Here is a 14,186-nt window from a genome sequence, read left to right as displayed (position 1 = left end):
AAATATCTAAAATAGTCAAAACTCAAAAAAAAAAAAAATAAATAAAAATAAAATAAAATAAAATAAAATAAAATAGTCAAAACTCCTAGAAGCAGAGTAGAATGGTCTTTGCCAGGGGCTCGGGGGAAGAGGAAATAGGGAGTTGCTATTCAATGAGCAAAGAGTTTCAGTTACATAAGATGTAAAGTTCTAGAGATCTGCTGTACAACATGGTGCCTATAGTTAACAATACTGTATTGTGCACTTAAAATTTTGAGCAGACAGATCTCATTTCAAGTGTTCTCACCACAAGGAAGGAAAGGTGTTGTGCCTAAGATTGCGAATCCGAGAAACCACCAAGGAGCCGACACCGATGCAAACACACGAGGGTTTATTACAAGCTCGAGCTTGGGTCCAAGTATACCCGACACAGCGGAGCAGGGACTTGGGCCCCGAGACTAAGAGGCGTAGCAGCTTTATAGGGGCCAGTGGCCCATGGGATACGCAGAAAGATGCACAGTCATGTCGGTCCACACGCAGGTGGCCAATTGAATTACATCTTACCCTACAGTATCCACTTGAGCTGGCCTATTACTTTGGTCAGAATCGGGCGCAGTTTTGGCGGGCACAAGGCAGGGTTACATTTTTATGAGCCGATTTCCGATTAGGGTGTGCCCAGTGGCTTGCCTAGGGTGGGGCAGCGCCTTAAGCAATAAGCAGGTCATGTGGCGGTCATACAGGAGGTGGCGGGTGTAGCGCAAAATGGAGTTAGTCCTGCTCTGCTTGTCCAGGGGTAGGGGATTTTTGTTAAATTTCCTGGGTCCCACAAAGGAAGGAGGGATTGAGGGAGGGAGGGAGGGAGAGGGGAAGGAAGGAAGGAAGAAAAGAGGAAGGAAGGAAAGAGGAAAGGAAGGAAGAAATTAGCTATAATCAAATGACCAGTTGCAGAATCAAGGACTGTAGTTATTATGAACAGCTACACTTTGTTATAAGTGTGTGTGTGTGATCTTTGTTAGGATATCAATGAGAAGAATAAACATCACCCAAGGACTTGACATCTTCTTTTGTCTAAAGGGTTAGTTTTTGGTTTTGGGGTTTTTTGTTTTTTGTTTTGTTTTGTTTTGTTTTAGTATGCAGGATAGTTGTATCATGTTAGATAGAAGTATGACTTTGTTATTTCTTTATTTAGAGATTACGTATGATTTAAGGAGATGTGTATGGGTGCCAAATTTATAAGAGGTGTATTGTGATGGTTAGTATTGTGTACCAACTTGGCTAGGCTATAGTACTCAATTATTTAATTGAATACTAATTTAATATTACTGTAAAGGTACTTTGGAGGTGTGGTTAATATGGACAATCACCTGACTTTAGGTTGACACACTGATTCACTCTAGACACATAAACTCCCAATGAAGTAAATACTGTAATAATTCATTTCCTTGAAGAGATGAAAACATGGTATTCCAGATACTAACCAGTATACCAATATCACATGGTTAGTAGGCCCCAGAGCTGGAATTTGAACTGATGCACTGGCTCCAGGGTCTGAGCTCTTAACCACCATACTATCCTGCCTCTGACTGAGGTAGATCTATGTGAACAGATGTGAAACAGTTTCCAAGTTATCCTAGTAACTGGAAAATCAAGGTGCAGATCAGGACATACAAGGTATTAACATTTATCATCAAAGATACCTAATTTAGTTTGACCATTATTCTCTCGGAATTTTATGCAGCTATGGCTGCACAGTTGATATACCCAGTGATGATTATACATTCTGAAAGCACTCTGACTCCAAAAAGATGATTGGATGTCTCTTTCTCTCTCTGGGAGCTTTTAAGATTTATTTAATCTAAGCAATCAAAAGTTTTATGATCGTTGTGTCTTGAGATTTTTCTTTCACTGTGCTGTGAGCTTTATAGTCTCTTTCTATCTAGGTATCAGTATATGGAAGTTTTTTCTCTGGGGATATTTAGTTTCCCTAGAAAAGAATCCTATAGTCTTCTGTTACCTGGCTGCTGGGTTACTGGGAGCAGAATGGAAGAAGGACCTAGGGATCCCAGAAATCAATATGTGAACCATTGTCCAATGCCCAGGTTTTCATCCCTGTACCTCATTCTGACTTCACTATGCCAGCTGTTCCAGGTCCAGGGGGTCTCGTTTTAGTTTCTCTAGAATAGGTTTTAACCTGGGGTGATTTTTGTCCACCCCCAACCCAAAGGACAATTTGGCAATGTCTTAAGATGTTATTTGTTGCCATTAATTTTGGCATCTGGAGGGTAGAGGCCAGGAATGCTGCTAAACATAGTACAATGCACAAAACAGCTCCCCACTACAGATATTTGTCCAAAATATCAAGTACTGAGGTAGAGAATCCCTACTCTAGAGAGTGAACATCCTATATCCTATAGGAACAAACATGATGTGATTGCAAAGGATAGTGGAAAAATGGAGGTAGCAACAGCTATGAATGCAGAATTTCTTTTTTTTTTTTTTTTTTTTTAAGATTTCATTTATTTATTCATGAGAGACACTTAGAGAGGCAGAGACACAGGCAGAGGAAGAAGCAGGCTCGTTGTGGGGAACCTGATGTGAGACTCGATCCCAGAACCCCAGGATCACACCCTGAGCCAAAGGCAGAAGCTCAACCGCTGAGCCACCAAGGTGCCCCAGAACACAGAATCTTAATACACTGTACTCTTTTAGCTTCATCTATGCTTTCTTCCTTGAGAACTGGCACTTTCAAATCTTGAATCTCTGAAGGATTCTGTATAGGTAATTTGACTTCTTTCTCATGGGTAAACTTCATGAGAGGTTTGGGTTGTAAATTCCTTCACTCTGCTAAATTACTTACGGTTCCAGGGCACCTGGGTGGCTCAGCTGGTTCAGCATCTGTCTGGCTTGGGCTCAGGTCATGATCCCATGATCCTGGAATCAGGTTCCGTTTTGGGCTCCCTGTTCACTGGGGAGCCTGCTTCTCCCTCTGCCTGCCATCCCCCTGCTTGTGCATGCTTTCTCTGACAAATAAATAAAATTAAATTAAAAATTCAAAAATAAATTCAAAAATAAAAGTTACCATTCCTCCAACTGCTTTTTTTAAAAGAAGTCATCATGACTTCTTTAAGAAAAAAAAAAAAAAAAAGATTATTTATTTATTTAATTTGAGAGAGAGAGAGAGAGATAGGGAGAGAGAGCATGAGCCAGGGCAGGGGAGAGAGAGAAGCAGGTTCCCTGCTGAGCTTGATCCCAGGACCCTGAGATCATGACTTGAGCCAAAGGCAGACACTTAACTGACTGAGCCACCCAGGTGCCTCAACCTCCATCTGCTTTTTTTTGTCTTTCACAAATAGATTGAAATCTTTCTTTAAAAGATTTTCTCAGGATGCCTGGGTGGCTCAGCAGTTGAGCATTTGCCTTTGGCTCTGGGTGTGATCCCGGAGTCTCAGGATCGAGTCACGTATCAGGGTCCCTGCACAGAGCCTGCTTCTTCCTCTGCCTGTGTCTCTGGCTCTCTCTCTGTGTCTCTCATGAATAAATAAAATCTTAAAAAAAATAAAAGATTTTCTCATTATTTTTAAGTAATCTCTACCCCCAACATGGGGCTGGAACTCACAACCTTGAGGTCAAGAGTTGCAGGCTCCACTGACTTAGCCAGCCAGATGCCCCTAGATTGAAATCTTTTATTGGCTAATCATTCTAAGTCCTTTGTTTGAAAAGTGGTACTTGTTTCCAAGTCCCTTAGAGTCTTCTTAGTGTGATTTTGGAAGGAGCAGATACAGATTTATATATCAACCTGTCATACTTCATCAGCATTCCCTCAAGGATGGACTTTTTTTTTTTAAAGATTTATTTTTTTATTTATTTATGATAGACAGAGAGAGGCAGAGAGAGAGAGAGAGAGGCAGAGACACAGGCAGAGGGAGAAGCAGGCTCCATGCCGGGAGCCCGATGCAGAACTCGATCCCGGGACTCCAGGATCGTGCCCCGGGCCAAAGGCAGGTGCGAAACCACTGAGCCACCCAGGGATCCCCAAGGATGAACTTTTATAAAGAATTTACTTATAGGGCCTCTGGGTGGCTCAGTGATTGAGCGTCTGCCTTTGGCTCAGGGCATGATCCTGGGGTCCTGGGATCAAATCCCATATCAGGCTCTTCACAGGGAGCCTGCTTCTCCTTCTACCTATGTCTCTGTGTCTCTCATGAATAAGTAAATAAAAATCTTTTTTTAAAAAAAGGATTTACTTATATATTATTACAATATTGACTCAGGGCACCAGGGTGGCTCAGTCAGCTAAGTGTCTGTTCATCTTAGCTCAGGTCTTGATCACAGGGTCGTGAGGATCCACTCAGCGTGTGGCCCACTTACAAAAAAAGTGAACTTATATAGATAGGGATGCCTGGTTGGTACAGCATGCTACTCTTCATCTTGGGGTCGTTGTGAGTTCACGTCCCACACGTTGGGCACACAGTTTAAATTTTTTTTTTTAAATAAAAATATTGACTCAGATATTCTCTGTACTTGCTACTCTTCTAGATATAGCTTTCTTCTGGAATAGTAAGTTTCCTTTAGCTACCTCTTTTGTCCTTCATAGCAATTCCCTTCTCCTGAAGCTAACTTTTTAGAATGCTTCTCAGACTGCAAAATCATCTGAGACCATTTCTCACAAAATTCCAGAATTTCTTTCATTCTTCAGTAATAGAAAAAAGTAGGGTATCCATGTTCCCACTCCCAACGCTGGAACATGATTCTGGACATTTTCGCTATGAAGAATGAATTGTGAAAAAATGCACACCCATCAAGAAAGTGGCCACCTTAGGGGAAAAAAAAAAAAAAAAAAAAACCACCTAAGACAATTTGAGCCGGCTGTGCCTGCCCCAAACCACTACTATAAGGCTGGGATTCTGAACATGGTTTAGAGAATGATCACATCTCCTGTCCGCTCTGCCCTCCAGTTTTCTCTGACATTCTCCTTTTGATGTTATTTACTCTCTCCAGTCCCACCAGGCAATCTGAACAAAAGATGGCCATGGGCTCATCAATATAAATAATAATGAAAATTTTTTAAGAAAAAGAATCAAGAAAAAAAAAAAAGAAAAAGAAAAAGAATCAAGGCAAAGACTACTCATGGCTTTCTAACTTCTATTAATTCTAATCTATTCCAAAAATTCACCTTTATTATTATTTTTTTAATCAAATCTGTGCTCTTAGGATATTTCAACAGAAGAAAGCGTCTGTATCTCAGGATGACGTTCTTTATTTCTATCTCAGCACAAGTCAGATATAATCATTTCATGTTGTCATAGCTAAAGTTTTTAGCATTTAGTGCTTCCTTGGTGTGACTAGATGCAATTACTTAACAAAATCATTGCCCAATATATGACCCAATATAAAGAAACAGTAGTACAAGGTCCCCCTGGATATACCCATCTGTTCAAATGCATCAGAAGATTCAGTGGTTCTTACACCTGGCCTATCAAAATTATGCTAGACTCAAGATAAGATAATGTTTCCTAGAACAATGAAGTTCTATTTAAATATAGTACTGGGAAGATACCTTAGTAATTCAGATTCCAGATGACTTGGAGCCCTCCTTACCCTGGGAGTAGTGCAGAGGCTTCATAGCACCCATGACACCCATAGAAATGTCTACAAAAAATAAGTGGTAAATACAAGTAAATTCTTCCCAGAAAGAACTATGGCCTCCAAAAGGTTAGGAATCATTCCTTAGGGATACAAAAAAGGGCGGATACTGGAAGAAATTTGTTTCTTCCTACAGCTCCTGAAACCACATGCTTAACCCAAATCACTGCACCTCGTCCAGACTTCATGAAACTGGTGGTTCAGACCAAATTCAACAGAAAATTACTTGAATGTCACTCCTTCTGATCTTCTTGACTCTATCCATTTAGGGTCCTAGGTCCTGCCCACTAACCAATTTCTCCATTTCACCCAGTGTTACAAAAAGTAGTTGGTTAAAGCAACTATAATTTCAGAGGAAGAAGTGTCCTTTTGTCCTCGGAGAGTACCACTTCTCTAAGTGTTCTAGAATCTTCCCTTCAGTGGAAACTTTGCACCCAAACTTATGTCTTTATTTCCTTCCTATGCAATCTTTCCACCTGACCCAACCAACATTTAAATCTGTCATCCAGCTCTTTCCCACTTCTGTTTAACTTCTCGGATAGAACATCTCTCATTACTGAAATTTCTCCCACTGTCTCCTTCCTTCTAAACTGCTCTTTTTAATTAGGACTTCCCAGAAAATTCTCTTTACCCATCCAAAGGCCACCTGGGTGTCCACCTTCCTAACTAAAAATCGGATTTTTAAATGTTTTTCATTTCCTTTGGCTTCTTTAGACCTGCCCAAATGATTATCTTCCTAGATCCATGAGAACACAGAGAGACAATCTTCATGTTAATTTTGACTCCTTTATCATCAAACTTCTCTGTATTTCCATGGCTATAATGATTATCCAGACTCTTAGATGCTAGGTCTAGAAATTAGAGATCTTCAGCAAGGAACCCCATCTCAATGTATTCTCAAACACTTCAAGGAACTCCTGCTTAATTTCCCTCAAATATCACCTGCAAGCACATCTTTATTCTTGCTCAAATTTCTTTTTAAGATTTTATTTATTTATTCATTAGACGCACACACACACACACACACACACAGAGAGAGAGAGAGAGAGAGAGAGAGGGAGAAGCAGGCTCCATGCAGTGAGCCTGACGTGGGACTTGATTCCGGGTCTCCAGGATCAGGCCCTAGGCTGAAAGCGGCGCTAAACCACTGAGCCACCCGGGCTGCCCTCTTGCTCAAATTTCTATCTAATCAAATTAAAAATTTCTTTTTTTTAAAGATTTTTTTTAAAAAATTTATTTATTCATAGAGACACAGAGAGAGAGGCAGAGACACAGGCAGAGGGAGAAGCAGGCTCCATGCAGGGAGCCCGATGTGGGACTCAATCCCAGGTCTCCAGGATCACACCCTGAGCTGCAGGCGGCGCCAAACCGCTGTGCCACCGGGGCTGCCCTCAAATTAAAAATTTCTAACTCAGTATTAAGGTCAGACCGTAAATACCAAACTCCAATTCCTTGTCAGTCCAAAGCCCTCTTTCTCTCTACCCAGTCTCCTTCCCAGTCCACTTGTCCAGAGTTGAGCTTGTCTTTACCCCATCTGAAATTACCTTCCTTATCCTTTCTGGCCTATTTATGCCATCCCTAATTTCCTCTTAAGATCTATTTATTTATTTGGGGAGTAGACAGAGCAGAGGGAAAGAGAATCCTAAGCAGACTCCGAGCTGAGCACACAGCCTGATGTGGGGCTTGATCTCACAACCCTAAGATCACGACCTGAGCCAACCAAGAGTCCGATGTTTCACCAAACGCACCACCCCAGTGCCACTCTGCCATCATTTCTTTTAAGTACACTATGATTGCACTCTGGTCAGTCATCAATCACAGCTTCACCTTAGAACATGGTATTTTGTGTGTGCTGCTCCTTAAAAAAGACGATTATTTCATCCAAGATGTAAGAATGTATATATTCTGCCTTTCTTCAGTTACACCTTTACCACTTACCAAACAAGGACCATGTTTTCTCTCTCTCTCCCCTTACAAGACTGAAAGTCCCCCATGATGCTTAGTGTAAGTCCCTGCACGAGGTCCCTGCTGCCACGAATGCTTTTCAAGTAGTAATATTTGCCCACTCACCTCAGTGACACCAGAAAGAACAAAAGGATGAACCTCATAACCCAGTTCACATTTCCTTACACTCCTATATCATTTTGGTGTTTATAATCAATTCACAATTGATTTTTTAAAACTACATAAAATTATATATCGAAAATATGCCTCAATAAAAATGGCTATATAAAAAGATTTTCAGACATTCCAAAATGAAGTAAATTCATCACAGCAGACCACACTCATAAGATTATGACTAAAATAAATTGTTCATGCTAAAGGAAAATGATCCCAGATGGAAGCATAGATCTGTAGGAAGGAATGAAGACCACTGGAAAGGGTCATGAAGGAATTACTTACATAAAATTGTTTAGAGTATTATAGACTAACTTTTAAATTTCTTTTAAAGACTATTGTTGGGTTTAAACACAGGTAGAAATAAAATATATAACAATATAAAAGATGGGAGGCAAGAAATGACTATGCTACTGTAAGGTTTATATACCATGCTTGATAGAGTATGATGATATAAATTATAAGCCAATAAAAACAACAGAAAGAATAGATGGAGCTTATAAATAATTGAGATAAAATGGAACCATAAAAAATCAACAATTGATCCAAAAAATGCAGGTTAAAAAAAGAAAAGAAAAAAATGACTCTGAGAAAATCAGTAGCAAGATGACATTTACCCAATGACATCAAAAAATTCAATGAAATAGGGGTGCCTGGGGGGCTCAGATGGTTAAGCATCTGTCTTTGGCTCAGATTAAGATCTCAACGTCCTGGGATCAGTCCACATTGGGCTTCCGGCTCAGCAGGGAGTCTGCTTCTCCCTCTCCCTCTGCCTCCCCAACCTACTAATGCTCTCTCTCTCTCTTTCAAATGAATAAAATCTTTAAAAAAAGAAAAAGTAAAAAGTAAATGAAATAAAAATAGTCAAAACTAAAAAGTAGAGATCGTCAGGCTGAATGAAAAAGCAAGACTCAATCAAATGCTTTCTACAGAAAATCAATTCTAAATACAAAGACTAGAAAAATTAAAAGGATGTGATATTCAAACACTGATCAAAGAAAGCTGGGACGGCTTTTTAATATCAAAGTAATTTCAGAAGAGGGAATACTACCTGAGATAAAGATGTTCACCTCATAAGCACAAAGCAGTTACCTCATTACAAAATAGAAGAATCTTAAATGTATATGCACCTAAAAAAGAGCTTTAAAAGATATAAAACAAAACTGACAGAACCAAAAGACATGATCATAGCTATAGATTTCCAGTATCCCCTCTCAGTAAATGACTAAACGAGTAGACAGAAAATCAGTAAGAAGATAGAAGACTTGAGCCTAATTACCCTGAACCTATCAACCAATTTGACCTAATTAATGTAGTTTATAAAACACTTCATCCTAAATAGCAGAGTACACATCCTCTTCAAGTACACATAGAACAGTCACCGGTTTAGAGCATGATCTAGGCTATAAAAGAAACTGAGAGTTGATCAACTGAAAAGGATTTAGTTCCAATTCACGGTGGAATTGAATTCGATATCAGTAACAGAAAGACAGAAAACCACCAAGTATTTAAATATTAAACACAATATTCCAGAGGTCAGAAAAGAAATCACAAGAGAAATATTCCAGGGGTCAGAGAAGAAATCACAAGAGAAATTGGGAAACTATTTTGAAATGAATGAAAATGAAAACACAGCCTATCAAATTTGTGGCATGCAGCCAAAGGAGTGCATAAAGGGAAATATATACCACTAAACACTTGTGTGAGGAAAGAAAAAAAGTCTCAAACCACTGACCTAAATGTCTACCTCAAAATAACCGGAAAAAGAAGATCATACTAACCCAAGGCAAAGAGAAAGAAGGAGATAATAAAGATGACTACAGAAGTCAAATAGAAACGAAAAAGAAGACTGATCCAGAGGACAGAAGACACAAATTACAATACAGGGTCCCTACGTCAAGAAGGGGTAAGTGACTTGGCTAAGTTCTCACAGCTAGGAGTGGTGGAACTGGTTGCCCTGGGAGAAAAGCTTGGTTCCTTTCAGAGTGGGGTGAGTCCAGGGGAGTGAAAGTCTGGCAGAGGCAGGTCTCTCCCCATGAATCCCCAGGTCTCCAGATCCCTCTCAGGAGGGAGGACTCTCCCATGGCAGACAGGTATAGTGGGAGAGGGGAGAGCAATAGAAACAGGACTCCAAAGTGCCCAACACACTGGAGCACAAAAAGAACACGTCATCTTTTCAGCCACAAGGTGGAGCCTACAGCCCGGATTCATTCTGCTGGTGGCTCGCTGTGCTTCAGTCCCTCCACTGCCCTTGGCCTTTGCTATCTGCACCCACCAACTACTGCAGGAAGGATAGACAGGCTCAAATCCAATCAAAGAGGGCCTCAGGGACAAACCAACAGAATCCCACCACAAAATAATTTACCTCATAATTTATGGTACACACACCACAGGAAACAGCCAGATGTGCAGCTCCTGTAACAGGCCAAGGCAAGGAGAACAGACCAAGATTACTTTATTTATCAGTGTTTAATGGCCCACATGGCTTTCTTCCTTCCCACTGCTAGGCTTTGCCCACCTGTGTTTCAGCAATGACTGACCCACATGCCAGGCCTTGACCAGCAGCCTCCGACCACATGCAGACTGGTTGCCCTTTCTCCTTGGACTCCAGGCCTTCCTGCAGAAGCTGGAATGAGGTGGACTACTTTTTAAGCTCCTGTTTCTCTTGTAGCATCTCACAAACCTCAGATTCTTGGCCTACACCAAGGTTGCCAAGAGTGTAATGCTTTCATCTGTGAAGAGTGTATGGAAATTCATGATGTGTCAGAAGTTAGAAACAATTCACCATGCATCTCCCTTCAGAAAACATTAAACACAAATCTCAGGATATATACATGTAGCCACAATGGAATAAACTTTCTCTTAATTCAACAGATGTTTTTGCCAAGGTTTTGAAGTATTTTTATCACCAGAACTGGCTGTTGCTTCAATGCAGTGTCTTCTGCCAAATTGTTTCAGCAATTCAATTCCTTGTTGGCTTAATCCCATTGGCTAGAAAAGCTCTAATTCTTTTCCAATTGATTCAATGACATGGCACCAAGAGAATATTTAGAGGGAGGAGGGTAGTGGGCCACAACCTAACCACCGCAACATCCCCTGAAGCTCCCAGTCCTTGGCCACAGGCATTCTTCCAGAGCAGAAACCTCAGCGTTTGCTGTAACTTCCAGCACATGCTCATTCATGACTCAATACATTCTAATTCTCATTTGCACAGAGACCCTGGTTCCCCACCCATGAAATCGCCTGTTAGTAGGGTTTATCATGTTCTCACAGCAACACAACAAATATAAGTGCATTTTGTAAAGTACCATCAGTATAAGGGACCATCATACATGATGTAATTTCTAGATGCTACTCTTTCCTCTAGAGCAGCGCTCCCGGAGGTGGATGATGGGGCAGCTGAGGGAGCGAACTCAGCTCATGCCTGAGGGATGGGGGACACCAGGCTGCACCTGCTACACTTCCTCCTGCCATTGTGCACTCCTGGCATAGAGGAGTGGGGCTAGCAGAGTTGACAGGTCTCCTGCTCTAGGGGCCCACTGCAGAGGGAGACACTCTCTGTTGTCTGGCTGAGGAAGGAGACAGGAGGAGGGCAGCCCGAGCCAGCCTGCTCTGTGTTAAAAATCTGCCTCAGATCCAGTGATTTCTCCCCACTCCCGCCTCCACTACCCTGTGCCAGTCTTTCCATTCCCCACCTGGACCAAGGCAGTAGTCTGGGCCTAGTTTGTTTCCCTCTTGCCCATGATGGTGAGTTTTTGACATGGAATAAAACCAGCCATTTGAATGGGTCAGTTTAAAGTATGTCCTTGTGAAAAAAAAAAACCTCCAAATAAATCCCATCAAAGAAAAAAAAATTCAAAGTTTCTGTCATGGTTGTCACAAGTTGATTTTCCTAGGAAGCAAACTGTGACCTGGTGGTTAGTGTGAGGAAAGTTTAGGAGGGGTGCCCTTGGGACCACGACCTGGGGTGGTGGGGGTGGGGGAGGGAGGGAAGTAGAATTGGGCAGGGGGAGAAGTTGGCTATGAGCAATACAGCCTGCATGAAGGCCTCAGCTGACCCTTTCAAAGCTCTCCAGGGCTGGGGCAGGGGGCCAGGCCCAGATATGCCTGCTTCCCCAAGCACTGGACCACCTGAGAAAGGCGATATGCAGAGCCTCTTCAGCTCAGACACTCTGGAAGAAGGCTGATGGACGTGCCCTCTGCCAGCAACTCTCCTGGCAGCTCAAGAACAGAGTCCTTGGGTTCTGAGATGGTATCTGAGTGATGCAGCAGGTGTCAACTTTCAGTGTCATGCAACTTCTGAAGGCAGCCCCGCCTACGTTCTGGTGGGCCAGCTTCTCCTGTGGGAAGCTTAGAAAAGGAAGGTCACTGAGATACAGCCTCTGCCCCTTAAGACAGTTGATAACTCAGGCTCGTTAACTCCAGTTTCCATCACACATTCTAAATTCCCTTCACCCTCACCCCGTGCCTGTGTGTCTGAGGCTTACTTGACAGTATGACCCAGAGCCTCATCCTTGCAGGTCCCTAACCACTGGTCCCATGTCCTCCTTAAGCTGTGACTGCTGAACTTGTCTATTTGCCATTAAAATGCCACAAGGGACTACCAAGAGGTGTCTGGTATCATGTAGGTGATATCCATCCTCAGTTTGCTTCCCTTCATAAAGGAGAGGGGCCACGGTGGCAGCAACCAGCCCGGAGAGGGACTCATTAGGGAATATATATTTTTTTACATATTTTATTTATTCACTCATGAGAAACACAGAGAGAGACATAGGCAGAGGGAGAAGCAGGCTCCTGGCAGACAGCCCGATGTGGGACTCGATCCCAGAACCCAGGGATCACACCCTGAGCCCAAGGCAGACGCTCAACCGCTGAGCCACCCAGGTGCCCCTCATTAGGGAACATTCTAAGGCCAGCTGGTAAAACTCCCGACCCAGAACAACCAGATAAAAAAGACATTGTTTCATTAAAACATAATGAGGTTGATCTTATGTTAGCACCAGAGAAAGATCATCTGGAGCAAGCTTCTAAGAAAGGTGAGAATATGGCTCATTCAGATGTCAATCTTTTCACACCTGGAGAAGGCCTGTGAGGCTCAGAGAAGCGCAGAACCCAAAACAAGAGGGGAGGCCTCGGGAATCTCACCTGGCTTGAGACAGGAAAGAGGACGCATGGGGAAATGACAGAGACACCACACCGCCTTGGAGTCTATAAATTTATTGAGTAAAAACGAATCAATGTCAAACATATTCAGTTCGGTTTGGTTCAAATGTGGCTGATGTCCATCTGCAGCAGAAATGAACTGAGGTAAAGAGAAGACCCAGGGATGCTGGCAAGGGGGCCACTGAACAAAACAATCCTCTGTTAATTGTAAAAGCAGGCGTCACACAGCCAGTGAGTCAGTTAGCAGAGGCAGGGAGACGTGGTGTTTAATGAGCAGGGATAAAACCAGAGTCAGCAAGAACTTTCAAGAGAGGAGAGGGCCAGAGCATTTAGAGATCGAGTTGCAACAGGTGTGGACCTGCCGGTTCACTTGGGGAACACTGTGACCACGTCGTAGCCTTCAGGGGGTGTGACCCGCTCCCGGGCGTGCTTTTCACAATAGATCTGATCCTCTACGAAGAAGTGGCCCTTCTGTTTCAGATTTGTGCCACAGTCAGTGCACACATAACACTCAGGGTGACGGTGGCGGTCCCGGAGCTTCACGAACACGCCGCTGTAGGGGGGAGGGGGGAGGCAGGAAAGGGCTCCGTTAGTGACAAGCACCTGCGAGAAGCATCATGGCCTTGGGGGCACGGGGTGGGGGTCCTTCCAAGAGGCCCATCCACAAGTGGATCAGGGCCTCAGACCCGGCCTCCAGTCACAAAGCAGCTGCTCACTCCTGGGCTCCACAGACATTGCTCCCGAAGCCCTCCTGCTTCCACAGAGCAGCCCTTATTCTGGCGTCACATCATTCAACCCTTAAGGTTCCAGGGCCAAGGAAAACCTTCACACCTGGCTCTGGACAGAGGGCCTACGTGGCCTCCCTGCTCCATTTTCCAGGCAGGAACTCTTCCCCATCACACCCAAAATGTACAGCATCTGGCACTTTCCACATCAGCATGGTTTACCAAGCCTGCAGGGCCTCCAATGCCTGGGCGAGGCTGATACTCACACAATGCCGGTGCCACATTTGTCACACATGGGCAACTTCTGGGCGTTTCCAATAGACGCAGCCACTTTGGTGACCGGAGCCTTAACACTTCTGAAACCTGATGGCTTGTTGGGATCCCCTATAACAAGGAAAACACTTGGGTTGGCCAGGAAGGGTGGGATTGCACAAATTTCATTTAGCTTTTTCAGAGTCACTTATACTATATTCCAGCAAGTTCCTGGAATCCAACAGACCTGACTCTGCTGCGTGATCCTGAAAAAGTTACGTAACCTCTCTGGTCCCCAGATTCCTT

General features: G+C 43.1%; 2 protein-coding genes across 4 annotated transcripts in view; both read right to left on the bottom strand.

The window, feature by feature from the left end:
* LOC144301362 (cytochrome P450 2C21) overlaps nt 1-2,973 on the bottom strand; it is a 34,018-nt gene extending 31,045 nt beyond the window's left edge. The window contains exon 1 of the mRNA XM_077878318.1: nt 2,837-2,973. The gene's annotated coding sequence lies outside the window, so the exon portion shown is untranslated. The remainder of the gene's footprint in view (nt 1-2,836) is intronic.
* A 9,968-nt stretch (nt 2,974-12,941) lies between these two features.
* The window catches only part of PDLIM1 (PDZ and LIM domain 1), a 46,780-nt gene continuing 45,535 nt past the window's right edge, over nt 12,942-14,186 (bottom strand). For all 3 annotated transcript variants that reach the window (XM_077878314.1, XM_077878316.1, XM_077878315.1), the window contains exons 6-7: nt 13,895-14,012; nt 12,942-13,456 (exon numbers count right to left, since the gene is read on the bottom strand). In XM_077878314.1, coding sequence (XP_077734440.1) covers nt 13,270-13,456; nt 13,895-14,012 — 305 coding nt within the window. In that variant the 3' untranslated portion in view covers nt 12,942-13,269. The remainder of the gene's footprint in view (nt 13,457-13,894; nt 14,013-14,186) is intronic.

The sequence above is a fragment of the Canis aureus genome, chromosome 29, assembly GCF_053574225.1.
Source record: "Canis aureus isolate CA01 chromosome 29, VMU_Caureus_v.1.0, whole genome shotgun sequence".
In the NCBI taxonomy this organism is placed as follows: Eukaryota; Metazoa; Chordata; class Mammalia; order Carnivora; family Canidae; genus Canis; species Canis aureus.
The sequence above is the reverse complement of the archived record's forward strand: the minus strand, read 5'-3'. Positions and strand labels throughout refer to the sequence as shown.